The 12,382-nt window shown below is 40.7% G+C and overlaps 2 protein-coding genes across 2 annotated transcripts in view; both read left to right on the top strand.

Moving 5' to 3' along the window:
• The first annotated feature begins 537 nt into the window (after window positions 1–537).
• Window positions 538–4,724, top strand: LOC133005669 (E3 ubiquitin/ISG15 ligase TRIM25-like). Its single transcript, XM_061075420.1, has 4 exons — window positions 538–1,164; window positions 2,527–2,666; window positions 3,649–3,832; window positions 4,038–4,724. The coding sequence occupies exons 1-4, from the start codon at window positions 538–540 to the stop codon at window positions 4,722–4,724; spliced, it is 1,638 nt and encodes a 545-aa protein (XP_060931403.1).
• A 2,374-nt stretch (window positions 4,725–7,098) lies between these two features.
• LOC133005075 (MICOS complex subunit mic25a-like) overlaps window positions 7,099–12,382 on the top strand; it is a 67,930-nt gene continuing 62,646 nt past the window's right edge. Inside the window, exons 1-2 of the mRNA XM_061074662.1 lie at window positions 7,099–7,275; window positions 10,160–10,253. Coding sequence (XP_060930645.1) covers window positions 7,192–7,275; window positions 10,160–10,253 — 178 coding nt within the window. The 5' untranslated portion in view covers window positions 7,099–7,191. The remainder of the gene's footprint in view (window positions 7,276–10,159; window positions 10,254–12,382) is intronic.

Below are 12,382 nucleotides of genomic sequence, written 5' to 3' on the forward strand. Positions count from 1 at the left end.
CCCTGTGTGTACGCTACCAGCATCCCCCATTTACAGTATGTGGACCAAGCACATGCAGAAACAGACTTGTGCAAACTTCCATGTTTACAATGAACCAGACAAAGATGCTGTGAGATAAAACTTTTCTCTTTTTGAGATTAAGTGCAATGCATTCCCTCCGTTGAATTTTCTTCAAGTTGTGCGAATGGAAATCCTTTGAGAAAGAGTTCTGAGAGCTTGTGTGTAAAACTCTCACGTGGAACATATTTTTACCATCAACAGCAGCCATGATGCTCGTGTCAATTTCTGGCATCAAAGACGGCCGGGCCTCTTGGAAAGGAATGTTGTCCTGCCCCTCCTGCTATTCAGATAAATACATGATGATGATAGGCTCATGACTTCCTCCTTTGCTCTGTATATTACCAGCTGTCGCTTCAGACTCACGTGTGGCATTGAGAGACAGGAGAGCATGAAACCAAAGGTAGATATGTTGTATGATTAGCAGAGGGCGTTGACAACTAGAGGATTAACAATTGGAAGCTACCATCGCCTCCCAGCATGTCTTTGTCAAAGCCGAAGGAGCAGCTTGTTCTCGAGCTGAGCTGTCCCATCTGCCTTCAGCTCTACTCCAACCCAGTGGTTCTCCCCTGTGGGCACAACTACTGCCAAGCTTGCATCTGCAAGTCCTTGGACATCACGGACAAGTGTGGCGAAACGCTTCCACGTTGCCCGGAGTGTCGAGTGGAATTTGAGGGTGCGGGCTCCCTCCAGAGGAACTTCAAACTCTGCGGCATCATTGAGGGTTACCAAGCCACCATACCGAATCTGGACAGCCAGCACGACACTTTGTCCAAGACCATGGAAGTTCTCTGCGACTACTGCATCGACCAGCCAGCGTTGGCTGTGAAGTCCTGCCTGAAGTGTGAGGTGTCCCTGTGCTCCAGGCATCTTCAGAGACACCACGAGAAGGAGTCATTCAAAATGCACGCCGTGGTGGAGCCTCTGAATGAGCTGGGGGTGAAGGGCTGTGCTGTCCACCAGCAGCAGCTTGAGTACTTCTGTTCCAATGACATGACCTCGCTGTGCAGCACATGCTTCATACAGGGTCATCACCAGAACCATGATGTGCTCACCTTCAGCGTGGCCGAAGAAGAGATGAGGCGGGCACTGGCGAGCCGCAATAAGGTAGTTTTAAATTGCTTCTACAGGCTTTAACATGACTATTACTATTATTGCGTTTTTTAAAACATCTATAATCTGTGGAACCGGTGTCAAAAGAAAACTATGACATTCACTGATCAAATTCCAGAATAATATGATAATCGACAACACGTTTTGCTTGATATAGTGTAATTTGGTATTATTATGAGAGAATTACAGACACTCGGATGAAATTGGTGCCTATATATTAATTTGCTCACAGTAAGTCAGTGTGAAATCTGTTAAGTATTAAGTACCATTTGACAAATATGGACAAACAGAATAATAGAAGGACACTCAGTTACAGTCCCCTTAAATTCAATCAAACCACACCAGATTTCTCACACATTCATAGATATTAGTTCACTGAACCTGACAGATTTTTTTGATAAAGATTCATTGATTTTTTCCCATGAAGAAATGCTAAAATGTTGAAAAACTTTCAACCTGACAACGTTAAAGAAAGTGAATGAAAGTTCCTGGATCTGGACACCAAATGTAATGTGTTCGGTGTTTTTGTGTAATCTTGTTTGCAAACACACAAACAAATAAATGGAAAGGGTTGAAAACATAACCTCCTTGGCCGAGGTAATGAACAATAATTAATGGTAACTTTCGTCAAAATAATATGCCAGTTTAACCCTTTAATTAAAACTAAGTTATATTACTCCTTTCATGAAACAATATTATGATACAGAAATAGGGTGAATACTGTTATATAAAAATGAGGAGATCATATTTTATGCCTATTGTGAAACATTGATGGAAACATTTGAGGTTTGAATAAAGTGACCGGCTGCTTTGTGAAACCATTGAATGACAATGCAAAATCTTGAAGAACCTGTTTAGGTAACAATGATAACGTGAGATCAGGTGACTGAGTTAAATGCAGAAGTGCTGAGCCCTTATTCCAAAAAGTCCGAAATTATATCAAGATAAGAAAATGAATATCAATCAATATGATAATGTCCCAATTTGATTCATTTTGATTATAAAGCCTGATTTCTGCTTCTGAGTGAAGGTTGTGGGTTTAAACTCTTCTTATGTGAGCAGAGATTAATTTTAATTGTGTGTTAATACCTTTTCACTGTGCTTACACAACACATAAGCTATTTTAATAATTATTGAACCTTTGCTATATTGTGATTATATTTATATATTTGTTTGCCCAGCCCCAACACTAATGTGTCAATTCACAGAGATCATGGGAGTGGAAGAGCAGCCGTGAGAGCGTGACATGACAATATTCTCTCTGTGTTTTCCCCGAGTCAGAAAAGAACAACCAGTCATTCCAGATTTTCCTCCTGCTGTGTTTAACACACACATGCATTGAATGTGTGTTTGCAGCTTTTGTCCTGCAGGCTGCAGATGAACGAGACTCTCCTTCAGAAAACGGCAGAGGAGCAGGGAGCCTCTGAAGCCATAGGTGACAAACTGATCAACAAGGCTGTCTCACTCATGGACAGTATGGCTGCACTCGTGGACAGGTAATAGATTGTACATGTGTGGGTAGCGATTATCCTCAAGCACATACACTGACGTATTGAAGGATGTTTTTAAACCCTCTGTATTTCCTGAATCGGTGTCGTGTATCATAAGTTATAATTAATTTTAATGTGAGAGCTTTGTGCTAGTCTCTCTGTCTCTCCTCTCACCGGTCTGACGTCAGACTCTGATGGCAAATGCGGGTGTGGTTGCTGATGTTTGTAGGCCAAATCTGAACAAAGCAGACCCACACAGTCCACAGCAAATGTTTTGACTTAAACTCTTGATAAATAATATGTCAGCGCAAATTTGTATTTGTCAAACTTTGACTTGGCTCACTAATACACTGAGCACAGCAGGTGACAGTAAATTTGTCAGTGGAACTGTCATTCAGTCGCCTTATGTCTGTTTATTATTAGTATCAAGTCACAATTTGTCTCTAAAATAGAATTATTTTAATCCATTGAAATTTTGCGGTCTTAATGCACATTATTTAAACTCTCTATTTAAATAAGTAAGATATAATAACCTTATTTTAAAGGGAAAAATTAGTAAACTTCATTATGATATAATGGTGGCTGAACAGAGTTTCACAGGATTGCTCTGCCTTTGTCAGAAATTGTCGCTGATTGAACGATAACAGACGTTCCTTCTTAAGGCTGGACAAGCCAGATCAGGGAGTGACTGTAGATTAAAACTAAAATAAGATTTCATCTAATGAATGAGGTTCAACTGCATTTTATTGCCTAGGAGTAAACCTTTTCATGGAAATATGATCAGTGAACTAACGTCAGGGATTATTCAAAGTTTTAATAAATGTAGGATGTCTCATTATTCATTAGTTATAAAGTCTGTTGTGGGTAAGCAGTTGGATAGAAATGCTAGTGATGATAATTAAAATAAATAACTCTTGTGGGTGGAACACCATTATGCGGTGACCTGTTTTAAACTCCTATTGATATACTATTGTTGTTTTGCTTTCAGGTACAGGGAGCGTCTGCTTATGCTTTTGGAGGAGGAGAAAGGCCAGCGCAGGAATAGCTGGCAGCACGGAGTGAGTGCACTGGAAGAGCAACAGCAGCTGTTACTAGATGCCCAGCGAAGTGCATCACAGGCCCTGAGTGAGACTGACCCATGCGTCTTCATACACAGGTACACCAGAACTAAAGTCATTCTCTCTCTAAAGTCTACTTGTAGAATAATAAGGCTTCAGACCTGAATTACAAAGCTTTTATTTTGATGAATTGTGAACTTGGGTCAAAGGATTGTGTGGATTTTAATATGTGTCATACAAACAGTATTCTATCCCAGTCCCTATATAAAGATATGTTTGTTCATGTTTGTTCATTAGGTTCCTGACAATTGAAGATCAGCTGAGAAAGGTTGTGGAAGTCACCGTCCCCTCCACAATCCCATCAAAGGCACCGCTCAACACCAGGCGTCTCCAGACAGGCCTCAAAACCCAGGACTTCCGCTCAGAAATGACCCGCTTCCTGGATTCTCTTCACATCATCCTCAACCCGCTGGACCTCTCCTTCAACATCTGCACCGCCCATCCCAGCCTGATCGTGTCCAATGACCTGCGTACGGTCAAGTACAGTTCCAGCAAGCAGTCTTACCCAGAGCACACGGAGCGTTTCACAAGTGCACCACAGGTTCTGTGCAGCCAAGGTTTCTCAAGTGGTGAGCATGTGTGGGTAGTGGAGGTGGGGGCCAACAGCATGTGGTCACTGGGCGTGTGTTACAAGAGCATCCCGCGCCGTGGTGACCACAGTCGTTTGGGACACAACTCTGTGTCCTGGCGACTGCAGTGGAAAAACGGCAAGCTGACAGTGTGCCAGTCCTCCTCTAATGTGGCCCTTGGAGAAACGACTACCCATCCGCTGAGGATTGAGGTAGCGTTGGACTATGAGGGGGGTACGTTGTCGTTCCACAGCACCAAAGGGCGCAGGGACCACCTGCATACCTTCAGGGCTGTGTTTAGGGAGCCAGTTTACCCAGTGTTTAGTATTCAATCAAACACACCAGAGTCCTGGATCACTCTGAACAGTGGGATGTGAAATGTAATTTTTTTAAAACTTTCCTTGCATATTTGTCTGTTCAACCAAGTAAACTGGCCTTAGTCCTGAGGTGGAGGAGGTTCTCAAACCACAAAAGTACAAATAAATGGACTAAAATGTTCTCAAGTAAAAGTTAAATTACCATAGTCATTTTTACACGTAAATGCTGTTACTGTAGTTAAAGTATTAAAATTAAAAGGACTTGCTGAGTGAAGCCTGTTCTCTAATGCAACACTCTACTTAATCATTATGGTTGAGTCTTGGCCTCTTCCATATGTGAGAAGTTGGTTCACCAGTGATGCTACCTCTTCAGTGGGCGGGTTCTAATGTCACATGCATGCTCTGATTGGATCAGTGGACCAGTTCCCCTCTTATTATTGATTACTTAAAAAAATTAAAAAACCCAACATCAATTTTTTAACAAAATGTTTTGTAAAAATGTTACAAGAAGAACATTTGCTGATTTGGAGTAAAAGGGAAAAGCATCTGGAAATAAATCTACTTAATATGCTATACACCATTTTATGATGCCATGCTATTAAAGTGTTTATTTACTATTAAGCATGACTGCATTACAAAAATTACTAATCATATGAGATCATTTGTTTACAATAATTGTTTTTGTTTCTCATGATCAGGATGATTTTTTTAGAGTGTGTTTGCTGTTTAGATCTGTTTCTATGTCCCCTCCGATGTTACAGTAAACAACTTTGTCTAAATTACTCAGAGCGAGATCATTACAGACCTATTTCTAATTTACCTTACCTCAGTACACTTCTATGAAAAAGTCTTCATAACCAACGTCTTGTTTGTTGAACCAATAACAGCATTTTAGAAAAGCAAACCGCAGCACTGGCGCAGCACTGACATTTGTAAAATGACTTGAGAATCAGAGTGGATGTGTTAAATGTGGCTTTCAGTTCTCTCTCAGATTTCAGTGCAGCTTTTGATATGATCGAAGATTTTAATTGACCGACTTGGGAAATGGGTTTACTTGGATGCTCGTGATCTGTGTAATTGCCGTTGTTGTTTTTTCATGATTCACGCTTCCACTGGGGAACATCACTATATAATTTGCTGACAATACACAGCTTTTTTTCAGGGAACTGGATGCTCTTATTGCCTGCCTCATGGACGGGAATGTATGAATAGGTAAAAGCTTTTAAAATCTAAATGAGGATATAAAAAAACAGAGGTAGGCAACTTTTAACAGGCCCCCAAAACAGCAAGATAATACCTGCTCTATGTTTGATAGTCTCAGCAAATTGATTAAAACACATTCTTATTTTAACAAGGTCGTTAAAATATCATTTTTTAACTCTTTAAGTCAGATTTTTATTTTAAACTCAGATGGTACAATGCTCATTTACACTTAGACTTTTGTAATTCCCTTTTTTACCGTATTACTAAAAAGTCAAAAAGAAAGCATAAAATATTTCAGAATGTTATATGTATCTTTGAGAATTGATTTTAAATTGATTTAATTTGTTTATAAATAATCTTACTCTTACCTAAATTTTTCCTTTTATAATGACCCATGCCATAACTGAAGAAAAGCCTAAATGGCTGACAGATGCAATGGGGGGTGCTGTTTATTTCTGCATTTTAATAATGTTCATGTTACAATCAATTAAAGTCTTGGCAATGAAATGTCAAATGTTGTTTTCATTTTGAAATCATTATACGATTGCATTCTGATTTTTTGCATACACCATTCAAAAATTAAGTTACACTATTCATGTTTCATCCTGTTTTTGATTTGGGTTAATTTTTGATTAATATCCACTGCACGACTTTGAAAATCAAATGTCACAGTTTTTATATGGTCACAGTTCAAATAAAAATGCAAACTGCCCTGATGTGTTTTCATTTCATTTATTTTTACTGAAATATAATATGTGGGAAATAACAAGGCTGATATTTACAGAAGAGGATTAGGGCCACTGTGGAAGAAACAAGTGAGTTCTGAGTTTAAAACTCAGAATTCTGACTTTAATCTCAGAATTCCGACTTTAAACTCAGAATTCTGACTTTAATGTTCTGAGATTAAAGTCAGAATTCTGAGAATATTGCTATTGCTGAATTTTAAAAAGATCTAAAAGGTCATTCATTCAAGAGAGTGTAAGGTTTGACACTTGGGTTGCCAGGTTGGGCCGTAGACAGGAAACTAATAACGTCTCGAGCATAAATTATTTTACTTGCATACACATAATTTTACTTAAATACACATGTCAACACATTCAAAATGAATCTTCTTCATAAATAATTAAAATTAGTTGCTTATTCTGACACATAAACACAGTCTGGGTTTCACACATCACCAGAAAAGGGGGATGCTTTGGAAGAATCTGGCAACCCCCGATCCCATCTGTCACAGATTCTGTCCCGGGCCGGACGCTAACATCATCCTTTCATGACGCTGTCATCCCCTGTCCATTCGCAGAGGTGACACTTTACCCACACAACCATGGGCTCCGGGGAGAGTACAACCAGGAAGGTGTCGTTCGGCGTGGACGACGAGGACAGGGTGCGGATTCTCCGTGGAGTCAAGGTAATGCTAATCTAGCTAGCGCTTGATAAGCCATGCTAATCTTTTTATATGGCAGTCTACGGTGCTGCCCGGTGCTAACTAGCTGTTAGCGTGTGGCTGGTACAGCTGTGACCCGGTGGGCCATGGTTTCCTCTGGATGACAGGAGGAGGATGAGGTGGAGGAGGAGGAGGAGGATGTGAGGAGGAGAGAGGCAGTGACAGGTGGATGTGCGACCTGGGGCTATTTCAACATACATCTTATTCCCTGTACCAGACCTCAGTCCCAATACGCTACATGGTATAAGAGTGCCTTGCTCGTCGGCTCAGGAACATAGCTGACATGTGATAAGTATCTTCAAGCAACAGTCAACGTATTCTGGTAAATTCGGCGTGGTTATTATCCACCTGGCAGGACCAGGACCAGTGGGAATCCCCCTTTTCCACAGCTCAACCAGATCCTGTCCTGGTTTGCTAGCACCAGGGCGTCCAGGTCGCACCCAGGTGAACCGAGTGTTAACCTTCGCCGGTGCTCGAGGTGAACATGTCGGCTGCTCTGAGGATGTGATGCAAAGTCAACACGGAGATAATCTCATGCCTCATGGGCGTAGCTGAGAGGAACTCTGTGGTTTTACATTTTCTTTTTTTTCGCATGAAGTCTGATGTTGTGAGCCTCCTGACAGCGCTGCCTTCCAGTGCTGTAGGATTTGTGGGAATTGTGCCTACTGCAAGTCATGACCAACAAATGAATCGATGATTTAACTTTATATGAAGCCACAAATATAACACTGCTCAATCAATATAAAACCTTTTAAATATAGTTAATCGTGGGAACATATATTTTGTCCAGTTGAGTTATGATATGGCTTGTGTGCACAATTAATCATATTACAATGGAGTTCGATTGAGATCACTAGGGCTGCAACTAAAGCACTTAATTAATCAACTGTTTTTTTAAGTAATTGTTAAATTATTGTGTCTATAACATGATGGAAATGAGTGAAATGTTTGTCCACTGATCAACTGAGGTCATCAAATGTCACATTTTATGCTCAACAGTCCAAACTCCATTGATATTCAGTTTATCTTCAAGTCTGAAAAGAAAAACATTAAACCCCACATTTAAGAAGCCAAGAACAGCAAGAATATTTTACAATTTAGTCAGTAAAACAATTGCAGATTAATTATCTGGTAAGTGACATTGATTAATCGGCTAATAGTTGCAGCCCTTGCCTATGGGCACTTACCACGGTGCATTTGTGTGATGTCTAGACACAGGTTTAATTTTCAATACCAGTATAACATAAATGAAAACAGTTTTAAAATAGGTAACCTGACAGAATGCAAAGACTATTGATATACAAATATCTTTAGTCTTTTACATTTATTATTATTATTTACAAATATATCAGTATTCAGTACACTTTGACCCTCTCAGCCTTGTGGATGTGTTTACATATGGAGCACTCTCCTGACCCCATCTAACATCAGTTAAAGGGATAGTTCACTGAAAAATGAAAATACACTCATTATCTACCTACCACTATGGCAATGGAGGGGTGGGTGAACTGATTGAGTCCTAAAAACACTTTTGGAGTCTCAGGGATAAACAGTGTTGCAGCCAAGTCCAAGATCCATGAAGTAGCTGGTGACTCCATCTTCAGATGTAAAAAAACACAACATGCCTCAATACAGCTCGTGTGGTGTCAACCCAGTGTCTAGAAGCCCCGACACTCACACTCGAACGGCAACATTTAGACTGTGATTTAAGCCTAAATGTCCACTGATATCCTCCTCAGAGTTCACACTGACAAAGTGTGAAAGTGACGCTGTTTCAAGTCGAATATGAATTTTGGGGCTTGGATGACACCACACAAGCAGGATGGAGTCATGCTATGTTTTTTCATGTTGTTTTATTACATCTTAGAAAGAGGTTGCCTTTGCTGCAACACTGTTTACCCCTGAGACTCCTAAAGGGTTTTGTGGACTCAAACACTTCACCCACCCCTTCATCGGCATGGTGGTGTGTAGATAATGAGTGAATTTTCATTTTTCCGTGAACTGTCCCTTTAAGATATCAGCTCGTGGTTTATCTTTGATCTCTTTTTATTCCACTTGTATTCAAGCACCCACACAGAACGTGTGAATGTCTGTGGTGCGATTGAATCTGTAGCATTCCTCCTCTTCGAGGACTTGTTGGATCAAATTGCCAAATTCACCTTTAGACCTAGCTTTATATAGTCAACCAAATGCAAGCTTGCCAAAGTATAACAACCATTGCAATTGATAAAACACATAAGTTTAATGTTAATAGTTGTGTTTCTTCCATGCAACCCAGTGATTGTGAACTTGTTTGTAAAAATGTAAAAAGCAAAAACAAAGAGGCTTACAGATAATGATTTGGCAGCGCTGCCTGAACATTCACATGCTATGAGTCATAGAAACAGTGAGTCAGTGACTCCAGTGGTTTTTGGTGTAGCTAAGTTTAACCATTTCCTTGGAGACACGTACGCACGCAGGCACACACACACATACACACACACACACACACACACACACACACACACACACACACACACACACAAACGAAGTACAGCTGCAATGATCCTGTGTCTTTTGGGATAACTTGGCCGTTTCATGTGTTTTTCCTCAAGCCAAGGGATTCAAAAGATGAAAGAATGATTTTCATTTGAATAAAGATGACACCACATGATGTGCATGATATGCTTCACAGTCTAGTAAACTTTTATTAGGTTGTTTGAAAGAGAGGCCTCCCATTGTTTTGTGATGAAAACAAAATGAGGGAGAAAAAAAGCGTTTAATTTTTGTGCAGTTCTGTGTTGATTCTGTATCTCTAGACTACCAATCCTTGTCAATTTCTAATTTTCCTTGTATCCCCTCTTTTTAGCTGTCAGAAGATGTTCTAACGAGGATGAAGGGAGTAGCCAACTTTGCTCCAGTGCGCACACCATCAACAAACTCAAGCGCTCAGAAAGACACAGGTACCATTCTCCTTTTGACCAGGGTGTCCATCATCTGGCTGCATTGTATTCCTCCTTTATTATAGCTGATCTTGCAGGAAATAAGATGCATCTCTGGAGCATGAAATGCAAATGTTAACAACTGCCTGTGTGAATTGTCAGTTGACTGAGTTATAACAATGTAAATCCTACATTTACTAATGAACACGGCCCTGCTCATGTCAACACTTTTGAATGTAAGTTGAGAAGAGAAAAAAAGAAAAAGAAAAGCGAGCTGGGCCAGTCTTCAGTCGACATGAAAACCTCAGCCCAGATGTGATGGAGCCAGAGCAAGTGTCACTGAGATGTTAAAGGTGTTAAAAGCTGCTGTGTACAGTTAATGTCCATCCATCATCTATTCTTTAAGAGTCATAAGGAGGCTGGAGCCAATCCCGGCTGACATTGGGTGAGGGGGAGACACATCCTGGAGAGATCACCAGCGTATGGCAGAGCCAACATAGAGAGAGAAACAATCATGTTCCACAGTTACATTCACGTTTTGGTTTTCTAATAAATGTAAGCTGCACGTGTGGACAGTAAGAGAAAGGCTAAAGACTAACCCAGGGTAAACCCTCACAGACATGAGGAGGGCATGCAAACTCTGTGGTGTGCTGTTAACATACTGTCAACACAGGTAATTACAGTGATTGTACTTGTACACATTGTGTGTCCTGCAAAAAAAAATTTAAAAAGTGTTTTTTTTTTAATTAAACGCGTTGCAGAATAATTACAGATTAAGACGTGACAGGTGAACGCCAGCACAGATTTTCGACACATCAAGGTCAGATGACTCAAACTGAAGTGCAGCACTTACACAGTCATACATGTGTAATGTCTTTTGTCGTCACGGTGGATATAAAAGGAACTGCAGTACAAATTGGAGGAATGAACATTGTAATAATAATAATAATAATCATAATGAGTAAACATGGAAATAATCAATAGAAATTAGGGCTGCCACTAACGACTATTTTTCTATCGATTAATCGGACGACTATTTTATCGATTAGTCGATTAATCTAAACGACTAATTTTCCTCCAAAAAAATCAAATTGACCATTTCATTTCAGTTAATTTTATTTTGACAACAACAAACTGTATGTCATCGTATAATGCAGCACAAAACAAAATGTAAACAAAGGCTCAAATATTAAAGTGCAAAACTGTAGGTTTAAACTAGCAACTCCAACGTGATAAAAATAAATAAAAAAGAGGGCATATAAGTTAAGTCAGCAGTGCAACTCAAAAAGATATCAAAGTTTCTATTTAACCCCTTATCAAAATAAAAAAGTTAGGTGTGCATATTAAACAAAGTGCAACAAGTTTAAAGTATAAGAAACAATGGTGTCCAGCTCAAAATCAAACTCAAACGTTAGTTAGACATGCGTGTTGTAATGTAAGAATGTCAGCATGTCCACATATTCTGGACTCAGTCTAGCGGCCCCCCCTCCCCCCACGCGGGCGCCGTAGCTGAGGTGACGCGAGAAGGACCCGACTCGCGTCCAGGGCCGCCGTCCGCACCTGCGACGGACACCGCCCCGCGGTCCCAGAGAAAGGAAGCCCCCGCACCAGCGACGCCGTGAAGCGCCGTGGACGAGGACCCCCCCCCCCCCCCCCAAAAAAAAACAACTTGAGGCGGGCCGCACACCGAGCCTCCGGCTGCGTGGAGGGGAGGGGGGCGCCGGGGCGACTGCTGCCCCAGCCGCGGCATGCATAGTCTATCGCGGTTTAAAAAAAAAAATGCGTCGACGCATTTTCAGCGTCGACGTAATCGATGACGTCGACGAATCGCGGCAGCCCTAATAGAAATCTAGTAATGACTGTATTGACCTGTGGATCAGATTACCATGGTTATAAGAGCCCCCTAACTCTATTTTTCCAAAACAAGGTCTTGGAAACAATGTTATGAATACATACAAGATTTACTCTTACTGTCCCACTCTTCTGTCTGGTTCTGAAGAGGATCATTGTCTCTGATAGTTATATCCACCAGTCTCTTTGAGCTCATTACGACAGGTGTCACAAGGATAATCTGGCTTTTACTTCTGCTGAACTGCAGAGACACTATAAATAGACTTGAGCAACTCACTCGTCCAGCAGCAGTAAAGAAA

This window comes from Limanda limanda, chromosome 7, assembly GCF_963576545.1.
Source record: "Limanda limanda chromosome 7, fLimLim1.1, whole genome shotgun sequence".
Taxonomy (NCBI): domain Eukaryota; kingdom Metazoa; phylum Chordata; class Actinopteri; order Pleuronectiformes; family Pleuronectidae; genus Limanda; species Limanda limanda.

Excerpts from the sequence above, each read along its gene's own strand:
- LOC133005669 (XM_061075420.1), top strand. The coding sequence starts at position 538 with ATGTCTTTGTCAAAGCCGAAGGAGCAGCTTGTTCTCGAGCTGAGCTGT. Across the intron at positions 1,165-2,526 it reads CACTGGCGAGCCGCAATAAG|CTTTTGTCCTGCAGGCTGCA; the intron begins GTAGTTTTAAAT and ends GTGTGTTTGCAG. Across the intron at positions 2,667-3,648 it reads ATGGCTGCACTCGTGGACAG|GTACAGGGAGCGTCTGCTTA; the intron begins GTAATAGATTGT and ends TTTTGCTTTCAG.